The sequence below is a fragment of the Alosa pseudoharengus genome, unplaced genomic scaffold (assembly GCF_046254945.1).
Source record: "Alosa pseudoharengus isolate Yale_2024_CS ecotype anadromous, Long Island Sound unplaced genomic scaffold, YU_APseudo_1.1 YU_APseudo_1.1_scf_19, whole genome shotgun sequence".
NCBI lineage: Eukaryota > Metazoa > Chordata > Actinopteri > Clupeiformes > Clupeidae > Alosa > Alosa pseudoharengus.
Window position 1 is genome coordinate 20,762,371 of NW_027468657.1, and position 19,802 is coordinate 20,782,172.

Sequence of the window (19,802 nt, forward strand, 5' to 3'; positions counted from 1 at the left end):
GAGAGCTGTGGACTAGAGGGGGGGGGGGGGGGCTAGTAATCAAGGGTCTTTGGTGTGGACTAGAGAGGGGGGCTAGTGATCAAGGGTCTTTGGTGTGGACTAGAGAGGGGGGTTAGTAATCTAGGGCCTTTGGTGTGGACTAGAGAGGGGGGGCTAGTAATCTAGGGTCTTTGGTGTGGACTAGAGAGGGGGGGGGTTAGTAATCTAGGGTCTTTGGTGTGGACTAGAGGGGGGGGCTAGTGATCAAGGGTCTTTGGTGTGGACTAGAGAGGGGGGCTAGTGATCAAGGGTCTTTGGTGTGGACTAGAGAGGGGGGTTAGTGATCTAGGGCCTTTGGTGTGGACTAGAGAGGGGGGGGGGGGCTAGTAATCTAGGGTCTTTGGTGTGGACTAGAGGGGGGGGGGCTAGTGATCAAGGGTCTTTGGTGTGGACTAGAGAGGGGGGCTAGTGATCAAGGGTCTTTGGTGTGGACTAGAGGGGGGGGGGGTTAGTAATCTAGGGCCTTTGGTGTGGACTAGAGAGGGGGGTTAATAATCTAGAACCTTTGGTGTGGACTAGAGAGGGGGGTTAGTATTTAAGGGGCTGAATGGGCAAGCAGACAAATAGCCTCCTGACCCCATGCCCCAAATAGCCTCCTGACCCCAACAGGTCACTGTTTGCTTTGCAGTAAAGCAGAGGCTTCCAACAGCATCCAAAAAGAAGTTCAGTGTTTGTGTGTTCATGTTTTATTTTTCATATCAGGTGCAATTTAGGTGTTCTTGAACATACTGCCCAGTTATGTCCTCATATCACAATAAACTGCAAGGGATTGGACTCTAGCCCTCGTTCAGAGCCAAGGTACTTTCCGATGCCCCACAAAAATGATGTATGTACCCTTAATGATAGCCAGAATGTCTTATGTGCTGAGTCTAAGAGTAGGCTTGATATGTGATCTGTGTTTAATGCTGATGGCTTTGTTTTGGATAAAGCTCAGCTCACACTTGAGCGGTAAAGTATTTACCTAATTAACAAGTTTTATCTTAAACAATTAATTAGAGTGTTGTCTTACAAGGAGGATGGGACAACAACAAGTATCCAACAGAAATATTTCTAACAGCTGTTTTCAGTACAATGAAACTGCCAAGAAATATCCAAACATAAATAATATCACTTTAATGATCACAGACTAAGTTGTGTACACATCATGCGGCTTCTGGTCTTGGAGTGCATTAACACAACCCCTTTTGAAGTCTCAGGAGTCCTCAGGTACTCTATGTTTGTTAAGTATTATAAATAATTTGCCTAAATTGCCTTCACTTTACATTCTATACTATGAATTATAGCCTACAGTACCTTATACTTCATACGCTGACATACACAATTTTGTTGTGCTATCTGTAGAGTTATCCCGCCGTAATGTGTTCTTAGTATATAGAATACATATTAAAGATACTTGCAATTTGTCTGTGCATCATTATTATGCTACAGCACTATTTTCATGTTGATACACTGATGCCCAAGAAGCATCAGTTTGCTGTCACATCGGGTTCTGAGGTTCAGATGTATTAAAAGCATATTGGTTCATTCAGAAATCACAACATGGTGTTTTTAATAATGAAAGTGATGAGTGATGTAGTGGGCAGGCCCCTCCTCTGCAGTGCTTGTGTGTGTGCTTGCTCAAGGGCACTTCAGCCGTTGTCGGGGTTCGAACAGGCAACCCTACGGTCCCTAAGTCTAACCAGTACGGCTGCCCCTGCCACTTTACCACAAACACTCTGTAAGGGGTAGGCCAGGGGTTGATTGTGTTTAATTACTCTTCAAGCAATCTTAAGGAATAGTCTGAAAACAGATATCACTCAGCTAGGGAGTTCCATGGCACACGGATGGTTTGCTGTAAGTGATCATCTGACCACTGGTCATCCTGAGCGCGGTGGACGGGAGGCAAGTCCGTTGTCCATGGTACTGAAGCCATATATCACGCCCCGTGTAGTAACACTCGACGAAAAATTATGTTCTTGAAAAACCAAACCAGAAAACAACCAAAGACCTACGTAGTTTACCAGGCTGCAATATTCCAAATAATTAAGTAGGCTAGGCAAATTATAGTGTTTTGATGGGCTTGCAATCAGTTTCCGATAGTGTTCCTCGTAGGCTAGAAATCACCCTCTAAGGTGAGAATAAAGAGATTGACTGATCTCATGACACGTATTACTTCAGAAGACTTTCAAAAAAATGCAGCACTCAAATATTCATCCAATTATCCTTACGGTAAAAAGAAAGCACCCCAAGCGCAGCTAGAGTTATGTCTCCATCGTCCGCCCTCTCCACCCCCTGGCTTAGTGCTTGACTATGCTCTCTCTCTCTCTCTCTCTCCCTCTCACTCTCTCTTCCTTCCCTCGAATCCTCTCTTCTCTCTCTCCAGTGCACTCTCCCTCTCTCACTTCCTCTCCACCCTCCTCTCTCTTTCTTCCCTTCGTTCGAAATGTTGGCCGACGACCACAGTCCACCTATCGGTGCGCCGTCACCATTCTCTCTGTCTTTTGGCTCACCTTCCTCTCGCGGCGGATCGAGATTCATTGCACAGGATTCTTCAGAACTGCGAGATGGATGTCCGAATAGTCCTGATATTCCCAGTCTGTGTGTTTTTCTTCAATCTATTTGCGGGTGAGTCTTCTGTTGGTCGTCTTCTGCTATATTTCATACAAAGTGAGTGCCGGTCATGATTCCTTGGTGATACTTGTTGCTGTCGGTCGGATTAGTTCGAAAATTAAACGCAGTGTTGTGTTGTTGCGAAGGACGCCGCAATAATAGCCTAATTAGTTAGAGATAACTGGTTGAAACCTTTTTTTAGTCAAGCCTAGCATAAAACTGTTGAGTCTGTTATGATAAGTTTAATATTTGTGGTGGATATATCACAAGTAGTCTAAGTTATTATAACACCCATTTTTGATTGAATAAAGTTAGCTACAGTTTCGGTTTTCCGATGGCATTAAAATATTTAGGCTACCCAATTACCTTTGAAAAAATTGTATTGTAGGTTGAAATATAGAGGATGTCACTCTGTCGTGACATTGGGCTGTGTGTGTCTTAGAGCTAGAGCTTAAATATTTACATTCTATCTTTGGGATATCCGTCACAATTTTATTTAAAAATGCTAAATGTTGTTTGCATCTCCGTTTTTAACCAAATCGATAACCAACATGCCAGATGCCTCCATGAAGACGCAATCTTCTCGTGATGAATATTTTGTTGACACTATGAAATCGATTTAATTTTTCACCATAGCAAATTGATGTTGTTTTCAGGCTGAGAAGAGTAATAATAAACATCTGTCCCTTGCCATATAACTGTTCTTCAGCAGTAAATCGGAAGGAAAGTTTATATTTACTGTAAACAGACCACTCAACCCCCTGAAGAATTTCCATTACAGCAGTGAGCCACTGCAATCCCCTGTCTGTTTGAATAGGGATAGGTTTCAAAGAATGTCCAGTAGTAGGACAGAGACAGCCATCATTCTCCTCCCTAGGTTCTAACTGTGTTCTCTCCTGTTGTTCCGCGTTAAGGTGGAACCTGCTCAGAGGCAGAACACAAGCTGTTCTCTGTGATCTTCTCAAACTACAACCAGTACATACGGCCGGTGGAGAATGTGTCAGACCCAGTTGTTGTACAGTTCGAGGTGTCCATGTCACAGCTGGTGAAAGTGGTAAGTTTTGCATTTGGTCAGTGCATTGTGTGTGTGTGTGTGTGTGTGTGTGTGTGTGTGTGTGTGTGTGTGTGTGTGTGTGTGTTTGTGTATATGTGTTTGTGTGTGTGTTTGTGTCTGTGCATGCTTGTGTGTGTGTGTCTCTGTGTGTGTGTGTGTGTGTGTGTGTGTGTGTGTGTGTGTGTGTGTGTGTGTAACCATGACCTGGGTGGGTGGGCTGTTACGCCCAGCTCTTTTATGTTTGTCCCCCCCCCCCCCCTTTAAAATGATAAATCACTGCCATCCAAGACATTAGAAGGTATATCACAACGCACAACGACAGTGCTAGAGAGAAATTGATAAAGAGAGAGAGAGAGAGAGAGAGAGAGAGAGATGATGGGAGGAGAGGGAGAGGTATATTGTACAGGGGGAGAGAGAGATTAGTGAGGAAAAGAGGAACGAGAGGGAGATAGAAGATGGAGAGAGAGGGAAAGAGGAGGGAGATGCAGCGGAAGTGATAGGCAGAAAGAGAAACAGGGAGAGAGAGGGAGAGAGAGAGGGAGAGAGAGAGAGAGAGAGAGGGAGAGAGAGAGGGAGATAGAGGGAGAGAGAGGGAGAGAGAGGGAGAAACAGGGAGAAACAGGGAGAGAGAGGGAGAGAGAGGGAGAGAGAGGGAGAAACAGGGAGAGAGAGGGAGAGAGAGGGAGAAACAGGGAGAAACAGGGAGAGAGAGGGAGAGAGAGGGAGAGAGAGGGAGAAACAGGGAGAGAGAGGGAGAGAGAGGGAGAGAGAGGGAGAAACAGGGAGAGAGAGGGGGAGAGAGGGAGAAACAGGGAGAGAGAGGGAGAGAGAGGGAGAGAGAGGGAGAAACAGGGAGAGAGAGGGAGAGCCATGGCAGAGGGGAACAAATCATTTTGTGGCATCACAGCATGGAGCTGAATCCTTACTCTGCAACTCCCTTCCATTCATCTAAATGAATATGTATTGATTGACTGCAATCAAGAGCCCCTTCCTGCTTAGCTGCCTTGTCCCTCTCAACTGGAATGTGTGTGTGTGTGTGTGTGTGTGTGTGTGTGTGTGTGTGTGTGTGTGTGTTGGGTTGTGTATGTATTTGTGTTCTTGTCTGTATAAATCTCCATAGGAGCATTTTGAGGTTTGTGTGTGAGTGTGTGTGTGTGTGTATGTGAATGTGTGCGTGTGTGTTTATGCCGGAATGTTTGTGTGTGTCTGTGTTCGAGCACTGAGCTTCTCTCTGAGGATTGTCTTCTCTTTCTCTCTCTCTTCTCTCTCTCTCTTTCTTCTCTCTCAATTTAATTCAATTCAATTCAATTCAATTCAATTCAATTCAATTCAATTCAATTCAAAGGTTCAATGGTGCTGTATTGGCATGACAAAAAGGGCATTTGCATTGCCAAAGCAGTCCTACATAACAGTAGCCTGACGTAGTCATACTCAATTCTAGTCAGAATATGAGTCTGATACTGCTCCATTGGGACATAATTATGGGGCGTGTTTCAACCGATACAGGGGGGGAATGCCTCTGCACTCAATTGGATAGACCTAACCAATCAGAGCAACGAAATAGCTTACCGTGAGGTGTAGGAAGAAAACACATGAACCATCCTTCTTCTCCACAAATGCCATAACATTGTTTTCTGGTCTTTTGTAAAAGTTAGTGCCGTCAATAACTCCTAGCCTATAACACTCATTAGCGAAATCTAAGAGATAGGTAGTAGGGTAGGCTATTAGGAAAAAAACTGATAGCCTATATCCCCTCCGTTTTTAAAAATAATTCTGTTGAACACCGATATGCTACAAACATGTTAAACAGCTGGGAAAGGCTGTCGCAAATCCCTCGAACAGGTGGTCAATCAGAAATTTCAAACGAACGAGGGAACATGTCGCAATGCAACAGCGCTGTTTTCCCTTGATGAAAGTGAAACCACGAGTTTTCCCACATCTCAACTTTGGACTAAGTTCGGAATGGCACCCAGGCTAACAAAACAGTGCATAGACATGTATGTGTAACATACATAGATCTAAACTTATATAAAATATCCATAGGTAATAGAGGATAGAAGAAAAAGGATATAGGACAAATAAAAAAACAATACAACACAGACACACACACACACACACACACACACACACACACACACAAACATACACATAGATCATACATGTAGACCAAAAAAGCAGCTGAAGGACCCTTTCCTGAGAGTATAGCCATTTTTTCATCTTTGTTTAGCTCTTCAAAATTTGGGTAAATTTATGGAAAAGCGGTTTTCTTAATTCTTCATACTTTTCACAGTAAAGTCTATCTCTCCTTGTCTGGCTCTGAGTCTAATACGCACCAGGGCTGTCATGTTGCCGTGACCACAGCTCTGCGCAGCCTGTCACCTGTAGTGACCACAAGAGCCAAGAGACCAACTCAGGGAATGACCTCATAAGGTAGTACATGGCCAAGCAATGACAACGGAGAATGACCTCATTAGCTTGTGAATGGCCAAGATACCTTACAGTACCTAGAATAACCTCATGATCGTGAGCTTGTGATTGGCTGAGAGGCAACACAGGGAATGTTCTCATGAGCCTGTGATTGGCCACGAGACCTTATAGGGGATAACCTTGTGAGCTTATGATTGGTCAATAGACCTTACAGGGGATAACGTCATGAGATTGCGATTGGCTAAAAGACCCCATGGAATGGCTTTGGTGGTGGTTGAATGGCTCAAAGGGTACGTGTGTGATTGGCTGAGACACCTAGAGGACAGTATGACTCATAGGCTGGAGGTGATCCTGACAGACCTCTCAGGTTTTGGGGAGATTGACTTGTGATGAGAAGAGACATCAGGAGGAGTGATCAGGGGGGCATGTAATTGGCTGAAGAACTTGGGCTTGTGATTGGTCAAGGGAGATAGGGAACAGCAGCCTCTTGAGACTAATGTGTTGACAATCCACACAACTTTCACAAACAGACAAACACACACACACACACACACACACATACACACACACACATACACACACACACGCACGCACACACACACACACACACACACACACACACACACACACACACACACACACACAAAGAGAGAGAGACATGCCTTCAACCCCCCCCCCCCAAAAAAAAAAAACACTGCTCCATATCTCAAACTGCCAACCTGAATGAAGATCCAAATGTTCATGGCTCTGATGTTGTCTGCCAAGCTCTGATTGGATGGGAAGAATTGTTGGCAGATGTATTCCATACCCTGATGGGCCAGAACAGTACCATGGATGCCACCTGCTGATATGCACTGACTGATACATGTTACACTGACATTGAGAATATCCAGCGCAGATGCCATGTACAAATTTGTATTGTGTACATGTGTGTGTGTGTGTGAATGTCTGCCTTTGCTTGTATGTGTGCGTGGGAGGGTGGGGTGGTTAGGTTTTAACCGTGTGTGTCTATCATCATATGAAAAAAAGGGAGAATGGGTATCTGTGTGTGTGCTTGTATGTGTGTGTGTGTTTGCATGTCGGTTTGTGTGTACATAAGTGTGTGTGTGTGTTTGCATGTCGGTTTGTGTGTACATAAGTATGTGTGTGCGCATGCGTGTGTGTGTGTGTGTGTGTGTGTGTGTGTGTGTGATATCAGAGGATATCAGTAATGTCCTCCTGACCTCACCTGCTCCCGCCACTGGTGTCCGCTTCTCTGCTTTGATGGATGGACATTATTTACTCAGTCCACTACACCCACCACAATCACCATGGCCACTCTCTCCTGCTCCTCCAGTTCACCCACACACCCCCACCCCTGCCTCCACCTCCGCCTCAGACAAACGCTCACCAACAGGCCCATGAGCTCATCTCTACCGTCAATAGCTCATCTTCTCTGTGGCCGTTAGCCTCGCTCACCTCCAAAAGCCTCCACAAGCTGTGTACGTGCTTGTGTGTATGTGTGTGTGTGTGTTTGTGTGTGTCCCTGTGTGTCTCTGTGTAAATGTGTGTGTGTCTGTGTGTCTCTGTGTAAATGTGTGTGTGTGTGTGTGTGTGTGTGTGTCCCTGTGTGTGTGTGTGTCTGATCGATGTGGAATGGGATATGGGCAGCCTGGGGGTGACAGACAGCAGACACTACTGTCACCTTCGCTTGCTTCAGCACCTCCCAGCTGAGCATCTGGGCCTGAGACATGTCCTCGTCTGGATCAGGCACATGTAGGGGCAGCCCTGGGGGCCTTGAGCCCCATGAATGGTTAATGCCATCAGCCAGGTCACAAGTTTGCGTTAGTAACGCTCCACAGGACCCTAGACATGTGCCAGCAAAAATCTGCAGAGTTAAGAGGGAAACGTCTGGATTTTTCAACCAACAAATTTTTTTATTACAGACAAAAAATGTCCAAATCAGTCCTGTATTGAGTTATAGTGCTATATGGGCTATACAATGGAATAGTTCAAGTTTAAAAAAAAGTCTAGAAGTTTGCCTTCAAGAAGAAAGGAGGGATGTGGAGAAAGAGTATGCCTGTGTGTGTGTGTGTGTGTGTGTGAGAGAGAGAGAGAGAGAACAACAAGGAGGAGGTGGATGCAAAAGGACACTTTCTAGGAATGTGTGACGAGCACAGAGCTCTAAGTGCTGAACAGGAACATGCCTGCTTGCTCTTATCCCTGTCAGACCCTGAGCATGCCCAGGAGGCCAGCATGGATCTGGCTCAAAGTCTACAGCTCCATGTGCTCCAAATGCATTTATTGGTCATTTACTGGGTATGTGTTAGGCGTGGTGAAGATTGATCGAGGTTCGATCGATTCCCACCGAGTCTGCGTTGCTTTGGATAAAAGCTTCTGCTAAATCAGTCGTCAACTATAACTTTAACTTTCAAATGACCGCTGCATTTAGATGTGCTCCAGACGAGATCTACATTCAGCTCTATGTACTCCTGATGACTGCACAGTGATGGTTCAGACAGTGAGTGCCTGTGTTTGTGCTCCGACATGTGCATCTGTTCCTCTGTGTTGCTATCAGATGCTTTGCTTTCTTTTTCGGATTTGATTTTGTACTGCTTTTTTTTCTGACTCACTGGTAATGATAGTGCCTCCCTCTGTCTCCAGGCTCTCTCTTGTAAACACACACACACACACACACACACACACACACGCACACGCACACGCACACACACACACACAAACACACACACGCACACACAAACACACAAACACACACACGCACACACAAACACACACACACAAACACACACACATACACACACACACATTCTCAATTCCTCTTTTTTTCTAACTTGATTTTCTAATTCTTTCCTCTTTCCTTCTCTAGGATGAACTTAACCAGATCATGGAGACCAACCTTTGGCTCAGACATGTGAGTATCCATTCCATGTAAAGTACCGTAGGCCAGTGGTTATCAAACCTTCATAGCTTCCCCCCTTTTATAGTTAAAAAGAAGTAACATTCACTCACTCAACTCACACTCACATATTACCTGCAGTTTAATTTCAAATTTCATTGTATTCATCAGTTAAAGATATTCCACTGTTCACTGTTCATGTCGGACGTATATCTGTTGTATTGTTTATTAGGATAACTATAATTTCTAACGTATAGGCTAAATGGTAGGCCATGACCATATTATACTGTAGTTACTAGTAGTGCAGTGCCGTTCAAAACATGCTATTCCTGTAGAAAACCCTGAAGCCCAATTACATGTCCGCAGGTAGGCCCGCTTTAGAAATAGGATGATAGGGAAAAACATAATTCCAGCCAAGCATTCGATAATGAATACTTAATATTATTATATTGTAATTATAATAAGCGTAATTATTAACGTAATTATAATGAACGTGCAGTAAGCAGAATTTAAGCATGGCGGCATTTGACATTTTTTACAGATCAAAATTACATTTAGGCCTAACAGCTGTTTTGAGTTAAAACTATGTTTAGCCTAATAGAATAACTTGATGATAGAGAAGACAAACACCATTTTGTAGAATGATGCATGGTCATATGATAATTGCACTGGTGTGCCTACAACAACAGTCTCTGGTATAAGTGATGTCATGTTCTGCCACTCAGCTGCTTTAATTTCAAATCTTTAAATTCAGGACAGAGCAGTTAGAATTGTCGCTTGTTTCGTTTCGGGACCGTGCCGTCGGAATGGTCATTTGTTTATTTAAAATCCAAAGACAGTCCAAATAAGGCTATTCAAAGTGTCAGTTTATTTTTACGTCATTTTGAATAGCCACTGCATATCCGTGTGGGAATGGCAGGCTGTTGCAAACTCCGCTGAATAATTGCATGCAAGCAAACCCCATCCAGAGGCAGTCTTGATATAGTTGAGGTCAGACATGATAATCATCCAAACATCTTGCGCTCCCTTGACTTTCTACCCACATGTGCACTGGTTCAGTGCTGTGCTGTGTTGTGTGAGAGGGGGAGCATCTGCAGAGGCTAGAGCGGCAAAAGCCAATGTGTGCTTCTTTTAACAATATATTTTGCATTTCCTATCCAAACAACGTCAAACTTGGCACTGCACTCACTTGTGCCTGTAGCAAGACACCTGCCAAGAATTCAGTCACAAATACACAGACAGACAGAAGTTCCTGTCATTAATAGATAGAATAGTCATATTATGTACGAAGATGTTAGTTACAGGCTACTGTGCTGCAGGAGCACTGCTGTACACAATTTGATCAGTAGTTATTTAAGCATCTCGTTCTGTTATTTTCAGCCTCAATCTGCGCCCAACTCTGCTGTAACTTGAATCGCACTGTTTAGGAACCACTGGCTACAGTAGATAATGCTAGGCTAACATACATGGCTAACATTCATTTCCCTATGGATAACAGCCCTGTCAAGTCTATACAACAATATACTTATACCTTAAATAATTCATAAGGGAGAGCTTTTAGGTATTAGAATTTGAGGCTTTTAGAATTGATATCTCTGTAGTGCTTGGTCAATGTGAACTGATGTTTACATCGAGGGTGCATGACATCATTTATTATTCAATATGAAATATTTTAAATATTTATGATATCTGCCTATATGTCTGGTGGATGCTCCTTGTCAAGCTGGACACTTAATTTAGTATTACTATATCATTTCTATTTATGTTTTATTTATGTTTCTGAATGATAGCAGCACCAAGGTCCTTTGTAAGGTTTGTGTTAGACTTTGAAACACTTTGACTTTTTAATAGACAAAGTAGGTTTCACTGAAGAACCCATTGCAGTGGCTTCTTCAGTGAATGCAGTTGCGTTTTTAGTTGAAGAAATTGTATATATATATATATGGAACCTTGAAACCTGAAAATGAGCAAAGCTAAAATTTAAGCTAAATCACCTGTGAAGGCTTACAAATAACCTTTCTAATAAACATATAATCTTTCAGAACTCAGGAATCTTTTTAACATTCAGTTTGACATTAGCTCTAGTTTGGTAGAGTAATCTTGCAGTCTGGCAGCAGATACTGATATGTATTACATCATGCCTTAAATGAAAATGTACAACTCACAAACACATTACTTTTACTTAAGTAATGTCTTGCTTTTAGTGTAATGGTGTTGGTTTGTAGGTGCTGCAAGGAAGACTGTGTGGTTGCAGAACGATGCCATGAAAGAGGCACTGCTTGATCATAAAATAACTCTAAAAAGAAACTAGTAAAGACCCTGCATTGTCCATTGTGAAAGGGCCATACACTTACAAACTGCCCTGCTGAAAAAAAACAGCCAGCCAGACCAGACCAGCTTAAGGTGGTTTGCTGGTTGACCAGCTTGTTAACCAGCTTGTTTGATCACCCTATGATGGTTGACCAGCTAGACCAGGAAAACATACCTTCAGCTGGTTTACGCAGCTTACGATGGTAATTCAGCTGATTTTGCTTGTCGTACCACCTCAAGCTGGTTATTTTAGCTGGTGTTGCTGGTCTTACATTGCTGGTTTAACTGGCCATTCCAGCTTATTTTGGTCATTCTAGCAAACCAGCATGACCATCTTACACCAACAATGTCAAGCTTGGCAGGCTGGTCACCAGCATGACCATCTTACACCAGCTGTATCCCACATAATAGGCTGGTCACACTAGCATGACCAGCTTCCTCAGATGGTCACGCCAGCATGACAACCTGGTGGCCCAACCAGCTACAGACCAGGAACTCCCTGGTCTAAAGTCTGTGGCGAAAATGCAGATGCTATTTTAAGGGCGCATGCATGACCACAGGCCTGCATGAATGAATGCGTTGCACACCAATCTACAGACACCCCCGTGCACAGACGGAAACATTCAAAGCCTTGATAATATTTGTCCATTTCCCGGTTTTGTTCGTGCATTGGTGACCTAAATATTTAGTAGCCTATATAGTACAACATCTACATGCAATATCTTTACAACAACGCCTAATTACGACCTATTAATCTGGACAACTTTACAGCCCTATAAAGTTACTTTTAGTTTTGTTCCAATTTACCGTTGTGTAAGGTTTTAAGCACCATAATTTTGCCTACCTTGTTGTAGCCCATCTGAAATAACTCCAAGCTTTGCTATGTTCCCTCCATCCTTTCGTTATTTTCAAAAAAAGTTTTATATCCATGATGGCCTTGAAGTCTTGAGTTAGTGAATTAGCCTAAATCAGCTTTTCATGTGCTGTTAACCAGCAACAGATAGTACAAGAAAGCAGCAAGTATGGTTACAATTTCTATACAATTTCTGTAGTTGCTGCATCCATTCATTGTTATTCTCTCTCCTGCTCAAATAAATGTTGTGCGTGAATTAAGTTGATGATAACGTGTTTACAAACTCTGCTTTACAGAAAATATTGTAAATAGTCTACTGTCACGCAGTTAATGGGATACTGTGCAGAGTTGAAAGTTAGGTCAACTTAAACGAAGCCCTTGCTTGGCCGCCTGTGCTGCGCAACGCACACTTAGCTCCTCTCATCTATACAATGTAGTTCCCATTTCTGTAAACCATACATAATTTCAAAGAAAAATATTACCACTCGAGGGAAATCAGTGTGGTGTCCATGTGAAAAAATAGGCATAAATCTAGCGTAGCCTACACATTTTCACGAATCACTGATGTGTTGATGACATAAATTAGGAAATGTTAGAGGACTTAAGGAGACGTGATGTTGAACTGCATGCCGATGCCATTTAACCCAAATGCCCCAGCGGCAGCACGGGAGAGAAGAGATTAACTGACAGAAGATATGCATTGTCTATAGAGAGGTAATGTTAGATTACATTGTACATTGCAAATATATCACCATGCATTCATAACCTCGTGATTCAGTGAGAATGATCCCAAAACATCGGAAAGTATGTCTTTGTGACAATTCTGTATTACATTTTGTCAAGATGAAAAATCAATAGCTAACTGTTCCCAACTGAACAGTGATTATAGCGCTGTGAACGCTCCTGGCTGCGCCTGGCAAATACGCCACCATAATAGCAATCAGCTATGGAACAAGCGTGCCTGTTGTTAAAGGGAATGTGAGATGACGCTCTGATTGGTTTATTGCACATTACGCCCAAACCACACCCATGATTAATGTAGCTACTTCAGACAACCCCATTTTAGATTTGCGTCGGGCGCAACAGTCAAATATCCCGCTGGTAAAATAGCATCAGCGCCCGAGATCCGCCCACAAAGTGAATTGCGTTTTGCGCAAAGACACTTCCGTTTTAGACCATTAAAATAGGGCCCTAATAGTGATACATCATCCTCAACACCAACCAAAAGTGACACTGTGTATATTTGTTTGTCATTAGACAATAAAATAGGGGGACAGGTTAACCATATTTCATCAACTCAAACTCATGACACAGCATCTTTTGTTATGCCTTTATACAAATTATGAAAACCATATACTGTAAAAAAAAGATATTCAACCTAACCAAGTCATGTAGTGTCAACGAATTAAACAAATTAACTTGACACACATTCACATATCTCAGTCACAATAACACCAGTACTTGACTAGGTTCTGTTTAATACTCAAATCTTTTTATTTTGCAGTCAATCTATGGCATGGCATCATTTGATCTGTCCTTACAGAAGAATAGAAAAACCATAAACTCAAACCCACAAGGAAGAATATTTTGTTTTGCCATTAGGAAACAACAGAGAAGGGGGACAGGACATGTCTAATCAAGTCAAACCTTGATTTGAGATAACATGGGATTTTTTGTTCTTTAATCACAGGATAACAGAACTGCTGGTTTCCCATAACACATAATCTCTGGTCAACAGCATGTCCCCCGTCAGGGACATTTGGCTATTGTCTCAAACTGCAGGGCTGTGTGTGTGTGGGGGGGGGGGGGGGGGGGAGTTTGTCCCTGCAGGGCTGTGTGTGTGGGGGGGGGCGGGGTTTGTCCCTACAGGGCTGTGTGTGTGATGCGGCTGGGTTTTTTTAATGGTCGTCTCAGGACCAGGCCTCTGCGCCCTCCCCATCACAGAGGTCCAGGTGCAGGGTCAGCCCTGCACATAAACGCTCCCATAAAAACGTCACCAGATGGCCCATCTTCAGATTAAAGTATGGACTCGGTGGCAGCCTAGATGGCCACACGTTCGTTAAAACAATGATGGTCAAATATTTGCCTCTGCACTGCGTGGCTGTTTCAGGGCATAAACCCTCCGTCGGATTCGGTTATGTGTAGTAATGTGACTGGCCAAGCGCTGTGTGATGTGAAATGAAAATGATATAAGACTCGAAGGGTTTCCTTGTGATTGTCCTCACTCTGAGAGGTAATAGCACTGCACTTGGTTTAATCAAGACTTGAACAGCAATGAAAACAGAAGAGGCAGGGGGGGTGAGAGAGAGAGAGAGAGAGAGAGAGAGAGAGAGAGAGAGAGAGAGAGAGAGAGCTTTTAAGATATGAAGGAGGGGTGTGAATAAAAAAAGCGAGGGAGAGGGGAGAAGAGGGCGTAGCGCGCTCCCTGTAGACAGGCTCCTGAAGCGAGCAGCGGTCCTTGGCGGTGGATGCCTGGAGGACTCTGTGTCCCCACTGCTCTCTTCACTGGCTTATCCCCTCTTCAATGACACAGTCTAGCCGGACTGTCAGCCTTCAAGGATGCTGAAGAGTGTGTGTGTGTGTGTGAGTGTATGTGTGAGAGAGAGTCTGTGAATGTATGTATGTGTATGTGTGTGTGTGTGTGTGCGTGCGTGTGTGTGTGTGTGTGTGTGTGTGTGTGTGTGTGTGTAGACGGTCAGAGAGGGCACAGCTGGGAGAGGCAGCTGAATAAAAATGTGATCAGTACCGTCCGTCTCACAGTCACTTAAAGTCTCCTTTCCTCCGCATGCCAAGGAAAAACAACTCAGGTGTATGTTTGAGAGGGGTGTGTAAGTGTGTGTGTGCGGCTTATACAAAAAAGAGAACTATTCTTCAAGGGCATGTTTAAGAGAAACCGAGTCAGATAGGAAGTACTGTAGGTGTGTGTGAGAGAGAGAAAATGTGTACATACAATATGTAATACAGAGCATCATTCATTCAATCAATCAATCAATCAATCAAAAATGTTTATTTAGATAGTGCCTTTTGTGCAGTAGGTGCTTAACAATACAAAACAACACTGATACAAAAAGACAAGAAAGATAAAATAATAAAAATAATAACAATTAAAACAAATTAAGTAAAATTAATAAATATGTAAAATGGTAAAGTAAAAATGTATATAAGAATTGATTTAAAGCTATTACAAAATAATATACACAAATAAATATATCAAAAAATGCACAAAGACAATCATTAAATCTAAAATAATGAAAACAGATATAAAATGTTAAAAACTACGCAGTAAAGAAGAACATTTAATTTTGCTTATTTATTTATAAGAACACACATTAATGAACATATCTGTAAATGTGCCAGTGTGAAACTTGAAACTTGAGTGTTACCCAGCCGGCTAATTTTCAACTGCAGTCCTTTGGAAGATGTTGTAATAACCATCAATTAACTTTGGACTTTTGTTAACAATTGTTTTTAAAAGCCAAGTTAGTAATAAAATATCATCTTTGCTATCTTGCCAATTCCTAACTTAACTAACTTATCAAGATTACTGTGATACTGACTGTAGTGTCGATCCTGTCTCACTGCAGATCTGGAAGGACTACAAACTGAAATGGAACCCCAAAGAGTTTGGCGGTGTTGAGTTCATCCGGGTGCCGTCCAACCGGATCTGGAAGCCAGACATCGTGCTGTACAACAAGTGAGTTCACTACTCTGACCACAGGGCTGGCCCCTCTGGACAGCTGGACTAATTTCTGCAGAGACTGTACTGAGAGACTGAGAAAAAGCTTCTATCCACAGTCTATGAGGGCTGAACCTGGAGCACATGACATGATGACAAAACCTCAATGCACTTGAGTCATGCACATCAGCATCACATTAAGCATACTTATTTGACATTCATGCATACTTATTTATCACACTAGCAGGGAAGCTATACCAGGTCCGCAACTGAAGTACTCCGTACGCGTTAGTGTAGACATAGTTTTAGAAGACTGGTCTAATTTTTTTGAATGTACGTGCCACTATCCCGTCTGGTGTAGCCAGTTCCATTGATTATAGTGGAAGCTAATTGTTGCAGCAGGCGCTATGCAGACAGATCGCTTCAGTGACGTGCTCGGTGTGCCTCCCTGTAAGACTTAATGTATCTTCTGCAGAGCCACAGTTGGGATGGTGGGTCTCACAGGGGGGGTGGGGGGCTGTAAAAGGCCAGTGTCCAAACTAACCTAACCTAATTGTGTGTGTGTGTGTGTGTGTGTGTGTGTGTGTTTGTGTGGTTGGGTGGGTGTGTGCATTCATGTGCATATGCACGTGCGTTTACACATGTTCGCATTGTTTATGATGGGCCCACTTCGGTGGAAATCGCTCTGTGATGGAAATGCAGCCAGTGTTTAACAGTGCAAATCAAACAGTATGTGAAATTGTGCTGCAGTCTATTATTCTATTCATTGGCCATGTTGATTGTGCTGAAAATGGATTTGAATACAATCAGTCTAACTGCTATGGGCATCTCTCTATTCACATTCCTCTCTGCACCTGGTCCTCCCTGTGTTTGGGAGACAAACAGGCAGGAATGGAATTGCACATTACACATTTCAGAATGAATATTCAAAGGTCTTCACATAAACGTTTGCAGATGTTAAACATTTTTAAAACACTAACTCCCTTTAATAACATTAATTTGCCTGCATGTGGTAGTAATTAAACCTTATTAATTTGAAAAATGTTGTTAATTTGTTAATGCAGGCCATTCCACTGTATTCATTGTTTACATGAGACTGTGTTTATTTTTTTCCCCTGTTACCCATAGTGCTGTTGGGGATTTCCAGGTGGATGACAAAACCAAAGCTCTGCTCCGCTACAACGGAGAGGTCACCTGGATCCCTCCTGCCATTTTCAAGAGCTCATGCAAGATCGATGTCACCTACTTCCCCTTCGACTACCAGAACTGCACCATGAAGTTCGGCTCGTGGACCTACGACAAAGCAAAGATCGACCTGGTCCTGATCGGCACAACAATTAACCTGCGGGACTTTTGGGAGAGCGGCGAGTGGGTGATCATCGACGCGCCGGGCTACAAGCACGACATCAAGTACAACTGCTGCGAGGAGATCTACACGGACATCACGTACTCGCTGTACATCCGCCGGCTGCCACTCTTCTATACCATCAACATGATCATCCCGTGCCTTCTCATCTCCTTCCTCACCGTGCTGGTCTTCTACCTGCCGTCCGACTGCGGCGAGAAGGTCACGCTCTGCATCTCCGTGCTGCTCTCACTCACCGTCTTCCTGCTGGTCATCACCGAGACCATCCCGTCCACGTCGCTGGTCATCCCGCTCATCGGCGAGTACCTGCTCTTCACCATGATCTTCGTCACGCTCTCCATCGTCATCACCGTCTTCGTGCTCAACGTTCACTACCGCACGCCCAAGACGCACACCATGCCGCAGTGGGTGCGCGGCGTCTTCCTGGGCGTGCTGCCGCGCGTCATGTTCATGACCCGGCCAGAGCGCAACCCGCAGCGCTTCAGCAGCCAGCAAGGTCACTTCCTGCCGCCCGCCCCTCTCCCGCCCCCACCCTACCCTTGCACCCTGCACTCCTCATCCGCCTCCTCCTCCGCCGCCTCCTCCACCCTCAATCCCTCCTTCCTCCAGCATCAACAACAACAAGAACAACAACAACAACAACAACAACAACAGCAGCAGCTGAAGCAGATGACCCTGCCGGCCAGCCTGCCCCCACGGCAGCGCCTCTTCCTGAACACGGAGCTGCCCACGATGCATGGGCCCGGCGGCGGCAGCCTCTCCCTCAAAGCCGACTCCGCCACACTCCTGTGCCGCGAGGGACGCTGCGGCTGCAGTTGCTGCTGGCAACAGAGATCCAGTAATCTGCCAGCCAATGGAAGAGGGGGCCAGGGCAGCCTGGGTACGGTCAGCGGAGGCCTCGGTTTGGGCGTTGGGGCCAGGGCGGCGGTGGCAGGAAGCCCCTGCTCGAGTTCAGAGTCGCTGGATGTGGGGGTTCTGACCCTGTCAACCCTCTCGCCCGAGGTCAGGGAGGCCATTGAGAGTGTGAAGTATATCGCCGAGAACATGAGGCTTCAGAACGAGGCCAAGGAGGTGCGTGGAGATGGACGGACAAAACGTGTGCTGTCTCTCTGTGGGATGTGTAGGATGTGGTGTTGGATGTGGTGCCATTGTGTGGGATGTGTTGGATGTGGTGTTGGATGAACAGTCATTGTGTGGGATGTGTTGGATGTGGTGTTGGATGACGTGTCATTGTGTGGGATGTGGTGTTGGATGTGGTGTTGTTGTGTGGGGTGTGGTGTCGTTGTGTGGGATGTGGTGTCGTTGTGTGGGATGTGTTGGAAGTGGTGTCATTGTGTGGGATGTGTTGGATGTGGTGTCGTTGTGTGGGATGTGTTGGATGGGGTGTTGGGTGTGGTGTCGTTGTGTTGGATGTGGTGTTGTTTTGTTGGATGTGTGGGATGTGGTGTTGTTGTGTTGGATGTGTGGTATGTGGCGTTGAATGTGGTGTTGTTGTGTTGGATGTGTGGGATGACTGTTTTCCGGCTGTGAATTGGTGTCAAATTCATACATAGTGAATGGCACACACTGAGTCATATCTGTGTTATTCTCTGTCCAAGGTTGCCTTTTCACACAGCATCTCACTAAGGATTTTCTATGTTCTCACCCTCTCTCTCCCTTTCTCTTTCCATTTTTCTTTTTTCTTTGCCATCCTCTCTTTCTCTCTCTCTCTCCATCTCTCATATTCTCCCTGCCTCTTATTCTACCTCTCCCTCTTTCTTCTACTTTCTCTCTTTTCTTCTGTCTGTCTTATTCTCTCTCTCTCTATCTCTCTCTATCTGCCACAGGTTCAGGACGACTGGAAGTACGTTGCCATGGTGATTGACAGGATATTCCTGTGGGTGTTCATCCTGGTGTGCATTCTGGGAACGGCAGGTCTCTTCCTCCAGCCCCTGCTCCTTGGGGATGACATTGGACCACCCTGACCAGATCACACCAGACCAGACCTGATGCTTTCTCTCTCTCTCTCTCTCTTTACATCCGAGCCAAAGCCATACGCTTGCACTGCTTTGCGGAGCACAGGCCAACCTCGTCACCGCACTGATCCAGAATCAGTTGGGTTTTTACTTACTTTACTTAACAGGCCTGGTTGAGTCTCAGTGGTGGCTTACAGCAACAGCAAGTGCGATGGACTGAAGGAGTAAGACTGCATTTGAAAGTATAAATGCAGTCACATAGCAGAGGAGGTTTTGAAAACTTCATGGGGTGGGACTACCTGTTGCCTTTTTTTCCTCTTAGTCACTCTGCTTTGTAAAGCTGCAAAGACTCATGAAACAGGAGTGCCTCCATCAAACTGCTGCCAACAGAAGAGATAGATGGAGGCTTAGAGCTAAAAGTGCACTGCACACTGCCCTCTATTCATGGTACAGCTAATATTTGTGTCTACAATTTTATCTGTCTGTATGATTGCATTTATGTGTGGTAAGCCATTGTGAACTTTTCTGTCCATTAAAATAATCATTTGTAAAGGGTACATGCAACATTGAAGATCATCAAAAGTATGATGTTTTTAAGAATTTATGGATGTAGTGGCTCTTATAAACTGCATTTCAC

At 44.3% G+C, this 19,802-nt stretch overlaps 1 protein-coding gene across 1 annotated transcript; it reads left to right on the forward strand.

The window, feature by feature from the left end:
* The first annotated feature begins 2,566 nt into the window (after positions 1 to 2,566).
* On the forward strand, positions 2,567 to 19,537 carry chrna3 (cholinergic receptor, nicotinic, alpha 3). The gene is made up of 6 exons (XM_076292897.1): positions 2,567 to 2,643; positions 3,543 to 3,682; positions 8,976 to 9,020; positions 15,753 to 15,862; positions 16,973 to 18,281; positions 19,037 to 19,537. The coding sequence occupies exons 1-6, from the start codon at positions 2,583 to 2,585 to the stop codon at positions 19,172 to 19,174; spliced, it is 1,803 nt and encodes a 600-aa protein (XP_076149012.1). The 5' UTR covers positions 2,567 to 2,582; the 3' UTR covers positions 19,175 to 19,537.
* The last annotated feature ends 265 nt before the right edge of the window (positions 19,538 to 19,802 follow it).